The sequence below is a fragment of the Zalophus californianus genome, chromosome 9 (genome assembly GCF_009762305.2).
Source record: "Zalophus californianus isolate mZalCal1 chromosome 9, mZalCal1.pri.v2, whole genome shotgun sequence".
NCBI lineage: Eukaryota > Metazoa > Chordata > Mammalia > Carnivora > Otariidae > Zalophus > Zalophus californianus.
This window is the reverse complement of record NC_045603.1, coordinates 97,261,683-97,284,833: the sequence shown is the minus strand read 5'-3', so window position 1 is coordinate 97,284,833 and position 23,151 is coordinate 97,261,683. Positions and strand designations below refer to the sequence as shown.

At 42.2% G+C, this 23,151-nt stretch overlaps 1 protein-coding gene across 2 annotated transcripts in view; it reads left to right on the top strand.

The window, feature by feature from the left end:
* The first annotated feature begins 234 nt into the window (after window positions 1-234).
* LOC113922266 (solute carrier family 2, facilitated glucose transporter member 3) overlaps window positions 235-23,151 on the top strand; it is an 85,160-nt gene continuing 62,243 nt past the window's right edge. Inside the window, exons 1-2 of one of the 2 annotated variants that reach the window (XM_035729150.1) lie at window positions 235-432; window positions 2,020-2,097. In XM_035729150.1, the coding sequence (XP_035585043.1) occupies window positions 2,077-2,097 (21 nt within the window). In that variant the 5' untranslated portion in view covers window positions 235-432; window positions 2,020-2,076. The remainder of the gene's footprint in view (window positions 433-2,019; window positions 2,098-23,151) is intronic. The other variant, XM_035729151.1, reaches the window with a different exon arrangement.

Below are 23,151 nucleotides of genomic sequence, written 5' to 3'. Positions count from 1 at the left end.
CGCCCGCGGGGGTCAGTCTGGTGTGTGGGTGAGAAGTGGGGCTGGGGTCGCCGTGGTCGGGACTCGCGAGCCGGACCCCCGCGCAGCCCGCGGGGGGGAGCGCGCGTCTCCCTTCCGGAGGGAGCCGGATAAACGAGTCACGTTTTACTACCACATCAGCGGATCCGTTCCAAAAGAATCCTTGGCATTTGGCCGCAGCGCGGGGCCCTAACGGCTGCGGAGCGCGCCCCGCGGAAGGCAGTGGCGCCGTTATTGCCACTCCCGAGCGCGGCGACCTGGGACAGCGGAGAAGCGTGGGGGGCCCCGGAGACGGACGGTTGAGCGGAGCCGCAGGGCCCAACTGCAGTTGCCGGGTCCGGGTGGTGGACACGCTGAGCTGTCCCAGTGGCCGGCAGGTGGGAGGACCAGCCCGCGAGCTGGGATCGGGTCCAGGTGGATGGAGACCCAGAGTTGGGCTGGGCTGAGGGAGAGCGGGTCCTGCGGCTCTGGAGAAACCGGCACGTCGCCTCTGAGTACTGGAGACAATATTGGTTATTTCCCTAGCACCTATTGTGCCTCAGTCCCTGCTCTAAAAGCTGGGGATCCCACTGCGTACCAGACAATGGCCCTGCCCTCCCGGAGCTTATACTCTAGCGAAGAGACAGCAAGGAAAACACACGGATAGATAATAAAATGCCAAACGGTGATAAATCTTATGAAGAGAATACACAGTAAGAGATGGGGAGGCGACTGGTGTATTAAGGTGGGCGAGGGAGAAGGAATGGTATATTAAATCGGGGGTGGGGGTGGGCGAGAGGGATGGGGTGGGTCTGAGAGGTCCTTTCCCAGGAAGTGTCTTTTGACCAGAGACCTGAAAGAAGTGAGGAAGCCATGAAGAATGGTCCAGGCGGAGGGAACTTGAAGGATGTCTAGCAGGGGTTAACTGTTAAGCAGATGAGATTAGTTTTGTAGGTTTTTGCAAGATGAAAACTGGAATTTTCTTAGAAAGTTATGGATCATCCATTCATTTAATGCTTTATTCCTGAAGTGTCAGAGAAGGGGAGTAAGGCCCGGTGTCCTTGGCAAAATACTATTAATTTTGTCCCAGTTCAATACATAGACTAAATTGAGAATTTCCACTTGTTTTCAAATGGAAGAAGAACTTATCTGAATTAATTTCATAAATAACCAAGTAGCATCTCCCTTTTTAACAAAAGTATTTACTCGAGTTTAAAGAGTTATGGACTGTTTTTGTTTGTTTCTCGATTTGTCCCCTCCCCCCATCTCCTAAATGAGGATGACCTAGAAGACAAGGAGTTGCAGACAGGAAAGGAGGGAGATGAGACTGGGGTGAGAAGTTTGAAGAGAGAAATGGAAAGGAGGAGTAACAGAGTCTGTGCAATAGTCAGAGGAATGGTCTGTTCTAATTCTCTGCCTCCTCCTGATAAACTCAGGAAATAACACTGGTGCTTCAGCATACAACATCTCAGCTGATCCCCACAACCGTGCATCCACTTCAGGAGAGGAGGGAACAGATTCAGGACTTGATAACTGGTTAAGCAGAATCATGATTTCGGACTCCACTACAGCTCACTGAAGCACTTTAGGCCAAAGGTGGCTTATTTCCAATATTTTAAATTTTATATGGCAAAATAAGCCACATTAAGTCCCAGAATTTGGTAACAGCAAGATTACCTAACCCCTGCTTATTTTGCTAATGGGGAAACCACTAGTTGATGACAGAGCAATGACTCAAAATATAGGGGTTCCATTTTCACCATATCCAGCTCTGTCCCTTTTCTCTCCCCAGAACCCTTAACTTGATAAAATTCTTCCCACTGGCTACTGAACAAGTGGAAAGAGCTTTGTTGACGACCCCAGAATTGAGTTAATCTAAGACACCATTAGAATTCTGTGAAGGTTTCACATTCTTCCACAAGTATTTATTAGTGTGCCCACTGGTGGACTAAGTCATACTTAAGCTTTTGAAGAGTTTAAGTAGATAGAGCGAATAAATAACTAGCCAATTACAGTTTACAGGAAGCAGTACCTTGAAGAGGAGTTGGAGGGAGAGTCAATTCTTAGTATAGCAGAGAGATGGAGCGCAACGAACAGGTTGTGAGTATTAAGAATTTATGTCAGATTGGTATCAAACTGTTTTGTCATGGTTGTGTTAATAATCATGATACCTGTCATCTTCTTAAACTTTTGTTATCTTGATCATGTATGACATACATAAGTGGTGGTGGGAGAGACTATTGCAGCCAGTGGACTTGGTACATTCTCACGTTGTCTTTTCACAATTAACTAGTATTTGCCCCTTAGGGTGTTTTGTGCTTTCATATTATCAAGAGTAATAAGAATGATAAAATAGCCGTGTTCAGCATTGTAATTGCAAACAGGTCTTGGTAAAATTATACATAACTGGTCTTGGGGGACCATCCTCGAAAAGAAGCATGGCTGTGTAGGTGTGAAGAGTAATACAGAGTAATAGATGAATTCACAATAGGAAGAAGTCTTCTTATAGAGCAGACTCTAGAGTGTAACTGAGTCCCTATTACCTTAGAAGCATTGTGATAAGAATCTCCCAAAAGGCATTAACCCTTTGGAATGAGATGGGGTAGGGTAGACATCATTGGGTGGCTAAAATCACATGTTGCCTGAAGTCAGTGGTTTACCACATGTGATCACATCCAGAAAAACTTTAAAGTTGTTTCTGGGAAATCATTGGTATCTTGAATGGCTGGCGTCTCAGACTGCCCGATTTTTTTCCTGAACTGTTTAATGGTCATACTAAGGGAAGAAAAGCTGGGGGAGCAATTGCTCTTCCTTAGCATATTTTCCAAAAGATGAACATTTTGGAAAAATTTAAAAGTCAGTACATTTTAAAAGATGATACATTTACATGACAATTGTTAAGACTATTTTGGAAAGATGTTAGAGGAAGCAGTATAAGAGCAAGATATGAAACACAAAGCCACCGTGCCCCTGCCATCCCAGACCCCTATCTACTCCCCCCTGCTGTATATTTATTTAATAATTAGATTAGACCCTGTACTTTGTTTTCCATTTCAAAAATCACAGAATTGTCTACCTCTGTTATTTGTGAGCTTCTAATTATGCCGACCTATCGTTGTTAAGATACCAATATATCATTGTTGTTTTTATTTTAAAAGAAGTCCATATCTATGAAACATCCCAATAATACAAAGTCTCCTGAATCTTGGTAGTAATTAAGGATAAGTAAAGGTTTAAGATGGTTGTTGCTGTCGTTACTTTTGACAAGGTCATTTTGACATAGCCAGATACAAATGGCTATGAAAGTTTGTCCTGTTTCATATCTGTTAGCCACAGTATAATTAGCTTTTTGCATGACATGTCTCTTTGTCTATTATTGTAACAATTAAATTAGATCATATATTCTAAGCACTTGGCCGAGTATTTGGCTATGTAGGGAAAAATCCAGTTCTTCCCTACTGTGATTCTTTCCTTTGGGTCTTGTTTCCCACTCACACAAAACACTTCAGTTCTAGTCACCAAATATGTCGAGGTTTTTCCTCACACCAAGCAATCTTCTGTAACACCACTTAGTTGTCCTATAATTTTATTCAATTAGGACACTATCTACCTGGAGATAGAATCAGATTCCACAGGTTAGGGGCTCGGTCCTACTAGACTATCCCTCCCGCCAACACACTCACACACTTCAGATACCAGTTGCAAGCCCCGGTTATACCCATACTTCTAACCAGCTGGCCCTAGATCGGGGATTCCAACAACCCCTCCTTTGGGTTTGACTACTTTGCTGGAGTGGCTCACAGAACTCAGGAACACTTACTTATATTTACCAGCTTATTAAAGACTACGATAAAGGGTGCAGATGAACAGTCAGATGAAGAGATACGTAGGGCAAGTCTGGGGGCTTCCCAAGTGCAGGAGCTTCTATCCTCCTGGACTTGGGGTGAGTCGCCCTCCCAGTATGCATGTGTTCACCAGCCTGAAAGCTCTCTGAAAGCCCTACTATTGGGAGTTTATGGAGCTTCCTCACGTAAGTAGGATCAATTTCTTGCCCCTCTCCCTGCTCTGGAGGGTGAGGACGTGGGGTGAATCGCCAAGCTTCTAACCATGGCTTGGTCTTTCTGGTGACCAGCCCCCATCCAGGAGTCCTCTCATTAATGTAATGAGTCACCTGATTAGAACAAAAGATGCTCCTAGCGCTCTCATCACTTAGGAATTTATAAGGGTCTTAGGATCTCTGTGTCAGGGACGGGGTCAAAGACAAATAATAGAACAAGAGATACTCCTAGTGTTCTTATCCCTTAGAAAATCACAAGGGTTTTAGGAGCTTTGTGCCAGAAGCTAGGCATATAGAAAATATTAAATAATTGGGAACTTCCAGTTATTTACATACATTGGTTTGTGAGGCGGACCGAATTCAAGGTTTAAGATCTTGAGATAAATTTTCTTTTTTTTTTTTAAAGATTTTATTTATTTATTTGAGAGAGAGAATGAGAGAGAGAGAGCACATCAGAGGGGATAGGGTCAGAGGGAGAAGCAGACTCCCTGCCGAGCAGGGAGCCCGATGCGGGACTCGATCCTGGGACTCCAGGATCATGACCTGAGCCGAAGGCAGTCGCTTAACCAACTGAGCCACCCAGGCGCCCCTTGAGATAAATTTTCAAGGTCACACAGCTAGAGCATGCTGGAGCTGGCCTGTGATCAATGTCTTTATACCAAAGCCCTCTTTCTTTTCTTTTGTTTTGCATGGTCCTTGTAGATCAAGAGTTTCAGAATTCAAAAACAATGGGGAGAAAGCAATCACAGTGTGAAAAAGATAACCTACATTAGTATTCACCTGTTAGATTGTAGTTTAGGTTCAAGAGGAGATCAGGAAGGAATATAGAGTTAGAAAATTAAATCTAGGGGCACCTGGGTGGCTCAGTCTGGTGAGCTTCTGCCTTAGGCTCAGGTCATGATCCCAGGGTCTTGAGATCGAGCCCAGCATTGGGCTCCCTGCTCAGCGGGGAGCCTGCTTCTCCCTCTGTCTGCCGCTCCCCCTGCTCATGCTCTCTCTCTCTGACAAATAAATAAATAAAATCTTAAGAAAAAGAAAAAGAAAACTAAATCTAAAGACATCCAAAGATCCTTGCCCTCCAGCGCTCTGTAACTCCTTAGCTTGCTATGTTAGGGAATACCACAGAGGTAAAATGACACACAAACATCACTTATACAAATTATGATGGGAATCAGATACATAGTTCTTTTATTCAAGTATTGCTCCCCTAATGAAATAATTTATGGAATAACAGGATTGTTTTTCTCAAAAATGGGTAGTTCTCTGTGATTCGGTTATTCATTCAAATATTTCAAATAGTACCTATGGTAGGTACTGTTGGTGCCAAGGACTCACCTCAAGTAGCTTATATTCTGGCAAAGGAAGTGATACATTCTATTAAGAAAAATAAAGCAAGGTAAAGGCATACATGTTGGGATGGGAAGGTAGGGTTGCATAAATAATGTGGTCAAAGAAGGCCTGTGCAACATGAATTTGAGCAGGAACCTGAGTGACAATAAAGAGCCAGCCATGAGAAGATCTGAAGAAAGTGTTTCCGATAGAGGGAAGAGTAGATGTAAAGGTGCTAGGGTAGAAAGGCTTAGCAGATTAGAGCAAGGAGTCCACAAAGTTTTCTGTAAGGAGCCAGGTAGTATTTTAGGCTTTGTAGGCCCTATGTCTCTGTTAACAACTATTCAACTCTGCTGTCATGTTAAAGCAGCCACAGACATTATGTAAACAAATGAGGATGGGTGTGTTATAATGAAACTTTATTTATAAACACAGGAAGCGGCTTGACATCAAAAGCATAAAGCATAAAAAAAAAGATAATTCGGCCTGACCAAAATTAAAAGCTTCTGTTCTGCAAAACACCCAGTGAAGATGGTAAAGAGACAGGCTACAGAGAAAATATTTGCAAACCACGTATTGACAAAAAGCCCTCTCAAAACTCAACAGTAACTATAGTCAAAACAGGGTGGTATTAGCATAACATTAGACATAGCTGAATAAAATAGAATTGAGAGTCCTGAAGGAAACTCCCATATGCCTCTGTTCAACTTTCAACAAGGATGCCAGGAGCATTCAGTGAGGAAAGAATAGGCTTTTCAACAAATGGTGCAGGGACAACTGGATAGCCATGTGCCAAAGAGTGAAGTTAGACCCTTACCTCACACCATTTACAAAAATTAACTCAAAATGGATCACACACCTAAATGTAATATCTGAAACCATAAAACTTTTTTTTTAAAGATTTATTTATTTATTTGAGAGAGAGAGGTGAGCAAGGAGCAGAGGGAGAGGGAGGGGGGCAGTTCTTAAGCAGATTCCCCACCGAGCACAGATCCCCGGACCCTGAGATCAAGAGTGACACCTGGACCTGAGCCGAAATCAAGAGTTGGCCGCTCCATGGACTGAGCCACCCAGGCACCCCTAAAACCATAAAATTTTTAGAAGAAAACATATATGTAAACCTTTGTGATCTTTCATTAGGCTACGGTTTCTTAGATAAGGTAGCAAAATCATGAATAACAAATGAAAAAATAGGTATATTGGATATAATCAAGGTTAAACACTTGTGCTTCAAAGGACACCATCAAGAAAGTGAAAAGACAACCCTCAGAATGGGAGATAATATTTGCAAATCATGTGTACGGTAAAGGGACTTGTATCTAGAATATACAAAAACTAATTACAATTCAATAATAAAAAGACAATGCAATTAAAAAATGGCCAATGATCTGTGTGGACATTTCTCAGAAGATAAAGAACTAATAAGCACATGAAAAGATGCTCAATATCACTAGCCCTTAGGGAAATGCAAATCACATCCACAGTGAGATATTATTTCATGCTCACCAGTTGTCTATAATTGAAAATACAGACACTGAAAAGTGTTGGCAAGGATGAAGAAATTGAAACCCTTTATACATTGCTGGTAGGAATATAAAATGGTATAGCTGCTTTGGAAAATAGGCTAGCAGTTCCTCAAAACATTAAACATAGAATCACCATATGCCCCAGCAGTGCCGCTCCTAGCTATATACCCAAGAGAACTGAAAATGTATGTTTACACAAAAACTTAAAGTTGAGTGTTCATAGTAGCATTATTCACGATAGTGGAAACAACCCAAATGTCCATCAATTGATGATTGGATAAATAAAATGTGGTATATCCGTACAATGGAATATTATTTAATAATAAAAGGAAACAGTGCTGGTACATGCTACAATATGGATGAACCTTGAGAACATTGTACTGAGTTTATGAAGCCAGTGACAAAAGTCCACATATTGTATAATTCCATTTATATGAAACGTCTAGAATACACAAACCTATGAAGGCAAAAACAACTCTGAATATACTAGAAACCACTGAATTGTACACTTTGATGGTGAATTGTATAATATGTGAGTTTTATGTCAATAAAACTGTTATTTAAAAAGCCTCAACCTTTTTTTAAAGAATGAGCAAAAGGGGTACCTGGCTGGCTCCGCTGATAGAGCATGAAAGTCTTGATCTCGGGATTGTGAGTTCGAGCCCCATGTTGGGTGCATAGAGATTACTTAAAAAAAAAAAAAGGAATAGACTATTGCTACATACAACAACTTGGATGGATCTCAAGGGAATTATACTGAGTGAAAAGAGGCAATTTTAAAAGGTTATATATGATATGATCTTGTGGACTGAATGTTTGTATCCCCCCCCCAGATTCATTATGTTGAAATCTAATCCCCAGTCTGATGGCACTTGGAGGTGGGGCCTATGAGAGGCTATTAGGTTATAAGGGTGGAGCCCTCATGAACGGGATTTGTGCCTTTGTAAGAAGAGGCCAGAGAGCTACTTTGTGTGCTTTCTCTCTGCCATGTGAGGCTACAACGAGAAGGCGACTATCTGTAAACGAGGAAGAAGACCTTCACCAGAACCCAACCATGCTGGCACCCTAATCTTAGACTTCCTAGCCTTCAGAACTGAGAAATAAATTGTTTAAGGCACCCGGTCTATGGTACTCTGTTATAGCAGCCCAAACTAAAATAGGTCCCATTTATATAACATTTTTTTAAATGATAAAAATATAAGGCGCCTGGGTGGCTCAGATGGTTAAGCGTCTGCCTTCGGCTCAGGTCATGATCCCAGGGTCCTGGGATCGAGTCCCGCATCGGGCTCCCTGCTCCTTGGGGAGCCTGCTTCTCCCTCTGCCTCTGTCTCTCTCTCTCTCTATGTCTCTCATGAATAAATAAATAAAATCTTTAAAAAAATAAATGATAAAAATACGGAGGTGGAGGACAGACTAATGGTTGCTACTGGTTGGGATCGGGAGAGTGATAACTGGCCGTAGGGTGAGTAGATTTATCAATATCAATTTCCTGGTCATGATATTGCACTATGTTATGCAAGATGTTGCCATTAGGGGAAACTGGGTAAGGAATATATGGGATCTGTGTATTATTTCTTACAACTAAATGTGAATCTATAATTACCTCAAAAAGTTAAGAAAACAAACTACAAAAACAAAACACAAGAAACAGGTGGTAGGCGGCATTTGGACCAAAGACCATTATAAGAACTGCAAGGAAGGAGGGTAATGTATCAAGGAGAAGAGTAGGAAATAAGATTGGGGAGGCAGCCCAGGGCCGGATCACCTAGGGCCTAGTGGACCGTGGTGAGATGTTTGATTTTTTTTTTTTAATATGATAAAAGGCCACTGGAAGGGTTTTGACCAGGGGAGAAATAAGTCAGATTTATGTTTTTAAGAGGTCACTAAAACCTGGTGGTTGGACAATAAACTGTATAGAAGCAGACAGATCTGTTACTGGCATATTGGTAGAGATCATGTTGGCTTGAGTACAGATGGTAGTAACCGGTAGTAAAAGCAGTGAGTTCGGCAGGCAGGACTTGCTGATGAATTGGGCAGAGGGTGAGAATGTAATACAGAATTCAATCCTAGTTCCTTTGTTTTTAGCTTAAGTGATTGAGGTAGGAAAACTGGAGGAAGCACAAGTCAGTGGAGAAGTGAGCAAGAGCGTGGAGCACTCCCGGGTTTCAGATTCCCATTAGCCCTCCTTGGCGAGACACCCAATTCTATAGCTTAGAGACCGGGTCCCAACTGGAGATTGAAATTTGATATAAATGGTATTTAAAGCCACGGGTCTGGAGGTGACAAGCCAGGGCATGAGTGTATGTAGAAAAGGGTTTTAAGGATTGGACACTGGAGACAGTCCAGCATTTAGAAATGGTGAGAAAAGGCAGGAACTAGAAACCAGGACAGACAGATGTATCAAACGTCAAGGGAAGAAACTTATTTGAGTGATTAGTTTTGTCAGAGGTTTTTGAGTGGTTGGGAAGGAAAGAGAGAATTGGCCATTGGATTTGATAAGATTGAGTTTGTTGATGACCTTGACAGAAGTTGTTCAGATAGAGCAGGAAGGACAAAAGCCTACTGGAGTAGGTTTAATAGAGATGACTTAAGGAATGGGAGGAATTTTACTTTAAAGGGAGCCCAGATATGGGGTGCTCATCTTGAGAGGGACTTCCTTCCTTCCTATAGAGAGAGAAGAATTCTTTCCTTTCTATAAAGGAATATATGTGTTTTAAGAATTTTTTATGGTAGGGCGCCTGGGTGGCTCAGTCGGTTAAGCGACTGCCTTCGGCTCAGGTCATGATCCCGGAGTCCCGGGATCGAGTCCCACATCGGGCTCCCTGCTCGGTGAGGAGCCTGCTTCTCCCTCTGCCCCTCCCCCCTCTCTTGTGCTCTCTCTCTCTCATTCTCACTCTCTCAAATAAATAAATCTTAAAAAAAAAAAAAGAATTGTTTAAAAAATTTTTTATGGTAGGGGCGCCTGGATGGCTCAGTCGTTGAGCGTCGGCCTTCTGCTCAGGTCACGATCCCAGGGTCATGGGATCGAGCCCCGCGTCGGGCTCCCTGCTCTGCAGGAAGCCTGCTTCTCCCTCTCCCACTCCCCCTGCTTGTGTTCCCTCTCTCACTTTGTCTCTCTCTGCCAAATAAATAAATGAAAATCTTAAGAAAAAAAAAAAAAAGAATTTTTTTATGGTTAAAAAATATATTTAGAATTAGCCAGCTGGACTCAGTTTAGATGATCCCAGTTTCTTTGGCAACATCCAAAGCATCACAGTCAAGAGGCAGTTGAACATATACCTTCTCTCCATTAGGCCTGATCAGGGTATTGGCTTTGGCTGTGTCCGTGTCACAGAGCTTCCTCACAGCCCATTTGGTCTGCTGCTTGGTGGCTTTGACATCCACTCCACAGTGAATGCAAGAATATTGTGGTCTTCTTTCTTCATGGCTGAGTCAGTGGTCGGGGGGAGTTGATGATGGCATAGTGGTCAAGCTTGTTTCTCCTGGGGATGCTCTTCTGAGGATGTTTGGGCTGCCTTTGGAGTCGTGGTGTGTGGCACCTTTTAGCACTGCTTTTTTGGCCTTTAAAACCTTTGCTTTTGGCTTCAGCTTTGGGAGGGTCAGGGGCTTCCTTATTCACTTTCAGCAGCATCTTTGTAAAAAAGGCAAGAATTTTTTTTTTTTTTTTAATTTGACAGAGAGAGAGAGACACAGCAGGAGAGGGAACACTAGCAGGCAGAATAGGAGAGGGAAAAGCAGGCTTCCCGCGGAGCACAGAGCCCAATGCGGGGCTCGATCCCAGGACCCTGGGATCATGACCTGAGCCCAAGGCAGACACTCAATGACTGAGCCACCCAGGCGCCCCAAAACAAGAATTTTTTAAATGAACATCTAACCTCCGTCTCCCTGCTTAAGAAATAGAGTTTTATAGGTAGTATAAGATTCTCCTCTAGCTTCTCACCATGTCTGAAGTGTCCACTTTTCTGAATTTTGTCTTTATCTAAGGGAAGGTCTTGATATGGGGGCACCTGGGTGTCTCAGTCGGTTAAGCATCTGCCTTTGGCTCAGGCCATGATCCTTGGAATCCTGGAATCGAGCCCTGCATCATCAGGCTCCCTGTTTAGTGTCGAGTCTGCTTCTCCCTCTCCCTCTGACCCTCCCCCCCCCGTTTGTGCCTCGCTCGTATGCTCTCTCTCTCTCAAATGAATAAATAAAAAATCTTTAAAAAAAAAATCCTTGAGTAAGACAAGAAGGAAAGGAATCCAGTTTTCTAGTGGAGGGGCTGGCCTTAACAGATGGGAACAAGAGACACATCATCCATTTTAACAGCAGGGAAGCTGAGTGTGTGGATACTGACAATAGTCAAACTAGTAGTTTTGGTAGTGAAGTAAGAAAATGAGGAATTTCTCTTCTCTAGGTTTCCAATGAAGTTATAAATGAGATTTTCAATTGAGAGTGAAAAAGGAAGAAGAGATCTTAGAAATTTCAAGCGCAAGGAAAAGGTGTGAAATTGTTTTCTTGGAGAATAGAGAGTTAATTGATTTTGGAAAATAAAGCTTTCCAGAGCAGTGCTGAGAGCCCACTTGAGATTATCACCTAAATCTAATGTGAGACCAGTTAGCACGGTAGTGGATTTTTCCCCACCTATGTTTGCTTAGTTAGTGAGTGCAAGCAAGCAGAGTAAGTAGGGTTGGAATTAACCAAGGGTTGGGATTTCACCAAGGAATACAACAGGAGGGGAGGAAGTGCCAGGGAATTGCAAATTTGTGCAGAGGAGTGTGTAGAGTGATGAGTGAAATAATTTAAGTTGGGTGATGTGGGAAGCAAAAATAGAGCAGTGATCAGCAGTGAAAACTTGATAGGGTTGATGGCTTAGAGATCTGACATCTATTAAGAAATTGTTGCAGAGGAGGTGATGGTTAGCCTGAGATGCAAGAAACAGGTTTTGGAAGGAATGCATTTATTATTAATGACCCGGACTGGGGGGCTCCCCATGGCAGTAAGTGACCGAGGTGGGCTGAAAACAAGATGACTGGAAATGAGTGGACAAGGAGTTGAGAGGCCAGCACACTGTTTCCATGGATGACAAAGTCACTAGGAATGATGATGATGGGATTGGTGTAACCAAGAGAATGAATCAGGTCTTAAAATTTCCAAGGAAAGAGGGGAAGTAACCCAGGATATCAACAGATTACAGTATCCTGATGGCATGTACCTCAAAGGATCTGAGTTTTTGAGAAATCGTTTGGAATAGGCAATGTGGAGCTCGGTAAGAATTACAAGTGAGATGCCGAATCAGTCGGCAGTACTTCAACAGTAGTGAGATACTCTAACTTGAAGTTCAGAAGGGGGATCATGGAAAAAGTGGCATTTACGCTGGACTTTGAAAGGTGAGAGAATTTTGAGAGAAATTTTTGGAAAGATCTTTCCAGGCAGAGAAAATGTTATTATGAAAGAAGAGGGAGTTTTCGCTATTCTCTTGTCTCTTCCGCCCACGACTGGTGCTTCTGCGCATCCGCCTTCAGCCTGGTTGCTAGATTGTTAATGGCGCCCTGGCGTCGCCAGATCTCTTTCATAGTAGGCCACCAGGTGGCAGTGTATATCCTTGAGCACCCTCCCATAGCTGAGGTGAGGCAAGCGACGTGTGGATTGGTGTCTTTAGCAAGGCTCGAAATGTTGTCATGGTCCTAGCAATTAAGTGGCAGAGCCCTCGAGAGAAGAAAATAAACCTGAGAACATTTAGGCAACGGATCAGGAAGAAGATGAGAGGAAGCTGTCTCAACATAAGGGTATGATGTGCAAAAAGGCCACGCTTTCTTACATCTCACACAAAAATAAACTCAATGGATTAAAGTCCTAAATGTGAGACTTGAAGCCATAAAACTCCTGGAGGACGACATAGGCAATAATCTCTTGACATCAGCCTTAGCCACATTTTCCTAGGCCAGGGAAACAAAAGCAAAAATAAACCATTGGGACTACACCAAAATAAAAAGATTCACACAGAGAAGAAAATCATCAACAAAACAAGAAGGCGACCTACTGAATGGGAAAAGATATTTGCAAATGAAGATGTGGTGTGTGTATATATAATGAAATATTAGCCATAAAAAAGAATAAAATCTTTGCCATTTGTGACAACATGGAGGGAACTAGAGGGTATTATACTTAGTGAAATAAGGACAAATACCATATGATTTCACTTATATATGGAATCTAACATACAAATGAACAAACACATGAACCAAAAAAAAAAGGCAGAAAGGGCCCCATAAATATAGAGAACACACTTTTGGTTGTCAGAAGGGAGGAGAGTATGAGAATGGGCAAAATGGGTGAAGGAGAGTGGGAGATACAGGCTTCCCGGTATGGAATGAATAAGTCGTGGGGATGAAAGGCACGGCATTAGGGAATATAGTTGATGATATTATAATAGTGTTGTACGGTGACAGATGGTAACTATGCTTACTGTGAGTGTAGCGTGCCATCCAGACTTGTGGAATCACTGTGTAGTACACCCGGAAGTTAATGTCACATTGTGTGTCAAGTATACATAAGAAGAAGTAAAAGCCAAAAAAGGAACCACAGAGGAAGGAAGAGACTTGCGGGCCTGCGGTATTACAGTGGGAAGTGGGCACCAGAGCAATACTGCAAGAAGGACAGAAGCCGTGATCTTCTCCTTCTTCTTCTTTTTTTGTTTTTTACGTACTTACTCGCAATTTTGAATAATTTTGAAAAACTATATACCCTACCTCACGCATTTTTAAGTTAATGTCTAAAATAAAAAAATATTTTTTAAAGATTTTATTTATTTATTTGACAGAGAGAGACACAGCGAGAGCAGGAACACAAGCAGGGGGAGTGGGGGAGGGAGAAGCAGGCTTCCCGTGGGGCAGGGAGCCCGATGCGGGGCTCGATCCCAGGACCCTGGGGTCATGACCTGAGCCGAAGGCAGACGCTTAACGACTGAGCCACCCAGGTGCCCCTAAAATAAAAATTTTTAATGTTTAAATAGCTTCCAGGGATTAATTTTCTGCAGTCTAATATGTTAAATATGTGCTTTGAGGGCCATTGCTAGACTTCCCAGTGCCTTTGTGCAAATTTGGAAAAGATGTCCCTCTGGGAAAAAGCAGGAAGAACAGGTTTTCTAGGGATGGTGCCCTTGTAAAAAGAAAGAGATGGCCCTTCTTTTGGCAGAAGAGCAGGGCCTGGCCAGTGTACTGCAGACTGTAGTTCAGCCTTTACTCACCCTAGGAAGCTGCACAGTCGGGTTTCGGCCTCCACTTCCCCCCTCAACGGCACAGCCATACACATAGGCTTTGTAAATTTTTGTGTCTGGAAGCCTTTAGATAGAGACATAGCTCACTGAGTTTGTAGAAATACAAACCAAATGGCAAACCAGTAAGCTCATTCATACTTTCCGTAAAGAAAGTCTGAGGTTTTTTTATTTCAAGTAAAAATGTTAATTTATATCCCTGTGTCAACCATCTTCCTTCTTAATTCTCAGACAGACAAGAGCTATGGGACTTTGCATAGGGTTTCTTTACCAGTTGATGCTTCTAAAACTTTAGCACACTGGGGCACCTGGGTGGCTCAGTCAAGTTAAGTGTCTGCCTTTGGCTTGGGTCATGATCCCAGGCTCCTGGGATGGAGCTCCCTGCCCAGCGAAGAGTCTGCTTCTCCCTCTCCCTCTGCTTCTCCACCCTGCTCACACTCTCTCTCAAATAAATAAATAAAATCTTTAAAAAAATAACTAAATTGTATTTATAAATAAATACATAAATAAAACTTTAGCACACGTAAGAGTCACTTGGAAGTCTTGTTAATACAGAATTCTTGGTCCCACCCTGCAGGCATTCTGACTCTGCAGGTCTAGGGTGGAGCTGAAAATTTGCTTGTCTTCCAAGCTCCCAGGAGATGCTGATGTTGTCCATCCATGGATGATCACACTCAGTAACGCTGGATGAAATAAGGCATTGCCTGCTTTAATATTTCCCATCAATGCCGTAATGACTGCCACAGCTCTGTCCCTCAGGAGCTATGCACTCTCAGATTTTGCCTATTGCACCACAGTAAAAATTTAAGATGGGTTAGAGGTATGTTTTTCTTTTGCAAAGGAGGAGAAAGCAGTGAAAAGTGGGAAAGAAAAAAGAGCAATCCCGGCACATTTTTTTTTTTAAGATTTTATTTATTTATTTGAGAGAGAGAGGACAAAGGGAGAGTGAGAGGGAGAAGCAGACTCCCTACTGAGCAAGGAGCCGGAGAGATGTGGGACTTGATCCCAAGACCCTGAGATCACGACCCGAGCTGAAGGCAGACACTTAACCGACTGAGACACCCAGGCGCCCAAACCCAGCACATTCTGAAGAAAAGCTGTTTCATGAAAGAAAACACATGAAAGTTGAAGATCTGGAAAATTATTTCATTAAAAGTGGGTTGGAGGGGAAGGAAGGGATGAGTAGGTGGAATATAGAGGATTTTTAAGGCACTGAAACTATACTGCATGATACTGTAATGGGAGATACAAGTCATTTATAGGTTTGTCCAGACACATAGAATGTACAACACCAAGAGTAAACCCTAACATAAACTATGGATGTTGAGTGATAATGATGTGCCAGTGTAGGTTCATCAACTGTAACAAATTTAACATTCTGGTGAGGGATGTTGACAATGGATCTTCAAATAAACAAACAAAACCCCAAAGCCCTGTCATCAGAAAATAGGAACTGCAATTCTCATGAAACTGCAATTGACATAACTATCTTAAGAGGAGGTAAAGATGGGTTGCCTAATGTCCAGAGTGGGAGTTAAGGAAATACCCCGGGAAGAGATGAAGTCATTTTGCTGTGCAAATGATGCTCTGATTTCTGAAGCTACATATGAAGAGAAATGCCTCTGAGGAATGACTGCCTGTGAGGTGAGCTATTTCCTGACCTCTGGTTCAAGGAATCCTCACTTCCAGTGCTTTATGGGACTCAGCACCAACAGCTCAGAGCTTTACAATTTCCAAAGAACTTTAACATACTCAGTCCTCCCCTAATTCAGTGCCTAGCACTGATGTTATGTATCTAAACCTCAAAGCAGAACTTAGCCAAGGTATACTGTTTGTAATAGGCTTTTGCACTTATACCATAAATTCTTTCTAACACCTGAAGCTGTCTAGTACAAAGCTGATTGTTTGTGCTATTGGAAGCTATTGTATGCTTAAACCACAATATTTATGACCACTATCCAGTAGCAGATTTCCTTTTATTTATTTATTTTTAAAGATTTTATTTATTTATTTGTGGGGGGGAAGCACAGGCAGGGGGAGGGGCAGAGGGAGAGGGAGAGGGAGAGGGAGAAGCAGACTCCCAGCAGGGAGCCCAATGTAGGGCCTGATCCCAAGACCTGAGCCTAAAGCGGATGCTTAACTGAGCCACCCAGGTGCCCCTCAGATTTCCTTTTATAATTGTGTTTAACTCAATACTAAGTATTTTTTCATATGTTTCATTTCTGTAGCTGAGGTAAATGGATGGGGGAGCAGAAATGAACCAGCAGTATGCTGGGTGACTGGACAATCTACACATGAATAATTGAAAGTTATTAGTATCATATTCCTCAGCATAAGGAGAGGCAAAAAGAACTTTTATTTATTGACATTATATTAGGTACTTTGCCACTTTATCTGATTTAATCCTCCTGACAACCTATGAGATGGAACTTTAGCTACCTGGTTTGGGTTGCTAGATAAAATAGTTTTTTGGTATCAGTATGTCTCAAACATTGCATGGACGTATTAATAGTATAAAAAGTATTCATCATTCATTTGAAATTCAATTTTAATGGTGTTCTGTTTGTTTTTTGCTAAATCTGGCAACTCACCTGTTTCTTTCATCCCTCATGTTAAGAATGAATTCTCTTCAAAACCCATTTCACTTCTTAAACAAATTGCCTAGCTAATACAGACATATCCCAGAGATAGTGCAGGTTCAGTTCCAGACCAGCACAGTAAAACATATCACAATAAAGCAAGTCAAATGAATTTTATGGCTTCCCAGTGCATACAAAAGTTATGTGTATACTATACCATAGTCTATTAAGTGTGCACTGGCATCATGCTAAATTTAAGAACAATGTACATATCTTTTTTTATATAAGATTTTATTTATTTGTCAGAGAGAGAGTGCACATACAGGGGGAGCAACAGGCAGAGGCGGAGGGAGAAACAGACTCCCTGCTGAGCAGGGAGCCGATGGCGGAACTTGATCCCAGGACTCCGAGATCATGACCTGAGCCAAAGTCAGGTGCTTAACCGACTGAGCCACCCATGTGTCCACAATGTACATATCTTAATTTAAAAATACTTTATTGCTTAAAAATGCTAACCATCATCTGAGTTTTCAACCAGTGGTAATCTTTTCGCTAGTGGAGGGTCTTGCCTTGAGATTAATGACTGATGACTGATCAGAGTGGTGGTTGCTAAAGACTGGGGTGGTTGTGGCAATTTCTTTCTTTCTTTTTTTCTTAAGTAAGCTCTAGGCCCAACATGGGGCTTGAACCCAAGACCCCAGATCAAGAGTCCCATGCTCTACCAACTGTGCCAGCCAGGCACCCCAGGACAATTTCTTAAAATAAGAAAACAGTGAAGTCTGCCCCCCTTTGATTGACTCTTCCTTTCACAAATGATTTCTCTGTAGTGCGCAATGCTGTTCGATAGCATTTCACTCACAGTAGAACTTCTTTCAAAATTGGAGTCAATTGGGGCACCTGGGTGGCTCAGTCGGTTAAGTGTCTGCCTTCGGCTCAGGTCATGATCCCGGGGTCCTAGGATCGAGCTCCGCATCGGACTTCCTGCTTGGTGGGGAGCCTGCTTCTCCCTCTCCCTCTGCCTGCCTCTCTGCCTACTTGTTCTCTCTCTCTATCTCTCTGTCAAATAAATAGATAAAATCTTAAAAAAAAAAAAACGAGTCAGGTTTGAGAGGTCAAACCCTGCTGCTGTCTTATCAGCTAAGATTATGTAATATTCTAAATCCTTTGTTGTCATTTCTACAATCTTCACAACATCTTCAACAGGAGTAGATGCCATCTCAAGAAACCACTTTCTTTGCTCCTCCATAAGGAGCAAGTCCTCATCTGTTCAAGTTTGACCATGTGATTGGAGCAATTCAGTCACATCTTCAGGCTCCATTTCCAACTGCAATTCTCTTGCTGTTTCCATCCCATGTGCAGTTCCTTCTCCACTGAGATCGTGAACTTCTCAGTCATCAGTGAGAGCTGAAATCATCTTCTTTCAAACTCCTGTTCATGTTGATACTGTGACCTCTTCCCATGAATCACAAATGTTCTTTTTTTTTTTTAAGATGTCGTTTATTTGACAGAGAGAGAGCACAGGCAGGCGAAGCGGCAGGCAGAGGGAGAGGGCATATGCTTAACCGACTGAGCCACCCAGGCACCCCGAATCATGAATGTTCTTAATGGCATCTGAAGTGGTGAATCCCTGGGACACCTGCGTGTCTCAGTTGGTTAAGCGTCCAACTCTTGATTTCAGCTCAAGTCATGATCTCAGGGTTGTGGGATCAAGCCCTGCATCAGGCTCTGTGCTCAGCAGGGAGTCTGCTTAAGGATTCTGTCCCTCTCCCTTTGCCCTTCCCCCTGCTCACACACAGATTCATGGTCTCTCTCTCTTTCTCCCCCAGCAAAATAAATAAATAAATCTTAAAATGGTAAATCCCTTCCACAAAATTTTTTATTTGCTTTGCCCAGATCCATCAGAGGAATCACTATCTATGTTAGCTATGTTAGCCTCACAAAATGTACTTCTTAAATAATAAGACTTGAGGGGTGCATGGGTGGCTCAGTTGGTTAAGCATCCAACTCTTGATTTTGGCTTAGGTCATGATCTCAGGGTCCTGGGATTAAGCCCCGCATCTGGCTCTGTGCTCAGCAGGGAGTCTGCTTGAACTTCTCTCTTTTGCTCTCCCTCTGCCCCTCCCCCCATACATGTACACTCTCTCTCTCAAATAAATAAATATTAAATAATAATAATAATAAGACTTGAAGTAGACTTATTCTTTGATCCACAGGCTACAGAATGGATGGTGTATTAGCAGTAATGAAAACAGTGTGAATCTCACCGGACATCGCCATCCGAGCTCTTGGATGATCAGATGCATTGTCAATGAGCTTTCATATTTGAAAGGAATCTTTTCTTCTGGGCAGTAGGTCTCAACAGTGGGCTTAAAATACTCAGTAAACCATGTTGTAAACAGATGTGCTGTCATCCAGGCTTTGCTGTTCCATTTAGAGAGCACAGGCAGAGTAGACTTAGCAAAATTCTTGAGCATTGTTTGTTCAGATGGTCAATGAGCATTGGCTTCAGCTTACTCACCAGCTGCATTAGCCCTTACAAGAGAGTCAGCCTCTCCTCTGAAACTTTGAAGCCAGGCACTGACTTCTCCTTTCTAGCTATGAAAGTCTTAGATGACATCTTTCTTTCTTTTTCTTTCTTCCTGTCTTTCTGTCTCTTTCTTGCTTTCTTTCTTTCTTTCATTCTTGCTTTCTTTCTTTCTGTCTGTCTTTCTTTCTTTCTTTCTTTCTTTCTCTTTCTTTCTTTCTTTCTTTTCTTTCTTTCTTTCTTTCTTTCTTTCTTTCTTTCTTTCTTTCTTTCTTTCTTTCTCTTTCTTTCTTTCTTTTTCTTTCTCTCTCTCTCTCTCTCTTTCTTCTGTCCTTTCTTTCTAAGCTTGTTTGTATTTATTTATTTATTTATTTATTTATTTATTTATTTATTTGACAGAGAGAGAGAGAGAGAGCACAGCAGGGGGAGCGGCAGGCAGAGGGAAAAGCAAGGTCCCTGGTGAGCATGACCTGAGCCAAAGGCAGACGCTTAGCCGACTGAGCCACAGAGGCTTCCCCACACCATCTTTCAATAAAAGGCAGTCTGTCTACATTTAACATCTGTTTAGTGTAGCCACCTTTGTTAATGATCTGAGCTAGATCTTCTGGAGAACTTGCTGCAGCTTCTACATCAGCACTTGCTGCTTCGCCTTGCACTTGTATGTTATAGAGACGGCTTCTTTCCTTGAACCCCATGAACCAATCTCTGCTAGCTTCAAACTCTTCTCCTGCAGCTTCCTCATCTCTCTCAAGTCTTCCTAGAATTGAAGAGATTTAGGGCATTGCTCTGGATTAGGCTTTGGCTCAAGGGAATGTTGTGGCTGGTTTGATCTTCTATCCAGACCACTGAAATTTTTTCCATATCAGCAATGAGGCTGTTGCATTTCCTTATCATTTCTCTGTTCACTAGAATAACACTTTTCACTTCCTTCAAGAACTTTTCCTTTGTATTCACAACTTGGCTAACTGGTGCCAGAGGCCTATCTCAGCTTTCAACATGCCTTCCTCACTAAGCTTAATCATTTCTAGCTTTGATTTAAAGTAAGAGATTTACAACTCTTCCTTTCACTTGAACACTTAGAGACTATCATAGGGTTATTAAGTGATCTAATTTCAGTATTGTTATGTCTCAGGAAATAGGGAGGCCTGAGGGGAGGGAGAGAGTCAGGGGAATGGCCAGGTAGTGGGGCACTCAGGACACACTAACATTTATCCAGTAAGTTCATCATCTTATATGGGCACATTCGGGGGCACCCCAAAACAGTTACAATAGTAACATCAAAGACCACTGATCATAGATTGCCATAACAAATATAATAATAATGAAAAGTTTTGAAATATTGTGAGAATTACAAAATGTTCCAGAGATACCAAGTGAGCAAATGCTGTTGGAAAAACGTTGCTGATAGACTTGCTCAACACAGGATTGCCACAAACCTTAAATTTATAAAAAATGCGATATCTGCAAAGCACAGTAAAGCAAGCAAAGCAAAGTGCAATAAAACAAGGTATGCCTGTAATTTTGTGTCACTGGTGATTGGATTCTAAGAGGAGCTGAAAGTTAGAGGCAAAAGGTTGTTAAATGTTTTGGATAACTTTTACAGGAATCTACTGAAGGAACTGTATGAAATCCCAGAAATTTAACTTCTATTATTCCCAGATTTTTCAGAGTCTCAAGTCCTCAATCCTAATTTCAGTGAAGAATGATTTATTTCTCTTTACCTATAAGCCTTATGAATAGATATGTTGGTGAAATCTCACATTGAGAATTGTAAAATTTTTAAATGGGAAGAGATCTTAGAGATTGTCTAATTTTTTGAGTTTTCAGAACCTGACTCTGACCCATAAGCAAGAACCATTGTCTCCAGGACTTTGCAGATGGAGATTCCCCTACCTACTGCCAGGGGGTGTCAGCGTGCCTCACCTTTCCCCTTCTCTTGCCTAGGCTCCCTCCCAGACATCTCTCCCTGAGTACCCAACATTCCAAATAGTTTTTGTTCTTAGGTTATAAAGTGTTATCTATGACTCCAAAGTGGCAATGATAAAAGCCAAGCAGGAGAAAGAAAGTGATATGGAACAATTAGAGACGAAAATAAACATGCCCCAGATGTGGGGAAATCCCCATGGTGAAAGTGTGGCGCCCCAGAGGGAAGAATAGCTCTTTCCAACATGAGAGAGAGAGAGGGAGAGGTCAATCCACACAGGCTCTTTGTAGTGGATAAATGAGAGGTTATTCTTCCCAAACCAATAGAACTCAAGGTCATGAATGCTAAAGGGGAGTAAATGCCGTTAGTCAGCACCTGATCTTCTAATGATTATGTAACCTTGTCTCTGTTCTGGAGAAACAAACTGAGATTAGCTGAAATATTTTCTAAAAGACTTTCTTCTGCAAGGAGGGCCACCAGCTCTCAGAAAAGCTCTTCTCCATGATCAGCTAGCACATATCTAGAAGCTTACCAGTGGCTTGAAGTCATAAGAATTTTGTCTATGGGTTTACAGAGAATTGTGCCAAAGACTCAATATAAAATAGTTGATCAGTAAATGTTTATTGACTGAATACCCCCAGGGCAGGTTCTGTATTACTTTTCCTGCTTTGTCACAACTATTTCTGTATCTTATTTTTGCCGTCTGAAGTTTAAGAAAAACCAAATCAAACAAGAAATCATAAGATCTGTCTCTCAAGGAAATTTACTTGAAAACAGGTTTGCATGAGGTTTATGTTTTGAGTCTTTTCGATACGTGGTATTCTGAGCCCACTGCCAGGACCTCTGTTCAAGTCATTGTCATCTTTTGTATAAAAGCCCCTATAGAGTTTTAGTAATCTTAGTCAGTAATCTTTCTAAAATTCATGCTCATGTTATTAGTGTGCTAAACCTGCTAGCTCTCTGTGGTACTCAGAAGAAAGTCCAAACTCCTTAACCTAACATATTAGGCTGTTTGTGTTATGATCCCTTCTTGCTTCCCAGCCTGTTCGCATCCCTTGGCCCTCTATACTTCTATGCAGAAATTTCTGCAGGATCACAAACATACCATACTCTATCCTTCAAGCTCCTTCTTACACTGTACCCTCAACCCAGAACACTATTTTCTCCTATCTCCCTCCCCCCTATATTGTCCGGGCAACTAGTAGCAAGCCTTCAGGTCTTTCTCAACTTAACTTCTCAAAGAGGAAGCCTTCCCGGACACTGCCACACCCTTCCTTCTGCCTGAATTTATATCTTTCCCCCAAGTCCCTACATGAGACAGGAAGTCATGCACGGCTGGGGTGTGGGGGAAGCATTCACATAAACTCCCATGCACGTGGTAATCTGGGGGGTGCAGACACAATCTGCACCGTCTTCTGTGGGGTCACCATGGGATTTATGAGTCTCATAGGTCTCTTATGCTTCTATCTCTCTTAAGACTGATAATTCTGTAGTGACCTGGTCTATTGCCATTCTGCCCCACATAACTGCTCCTTTATAATACTAGGCCCTTTAATCAGTGCTCGGAGAAAATGAAGGGAAACTAAAGAAATGACTATGTGCATTCAAGTTTCATACATAACAAGGTTATGGCTAGGCCTATAATAGAACTGTAAAAAAAAAAAGTACTGTGTAAGTCCTCAGGAGAGCATAATTAATTGTTTCTGAGTATTGAAAAGAGCACAAGTGAGGCACCTGCGTGGCTCAGTTGGTTAAGTGACTGCCTTCGGCTCAGGTCATGATCCTAGAGTCCCGGGATCGAGTCCCACATTGGGCCCCCTGCTCGGCCGGGAGTCTGCTTCTCCCTCTGACCCTCCCCCCTCTCATGTGCTCTCTCTCTCATTCTCTCTCTCTCAAATAAATAAATAAAATCTTTAAAAAAAAAGAAAAGAGCACAAATGGAGGGACATTTGAGCTGGGC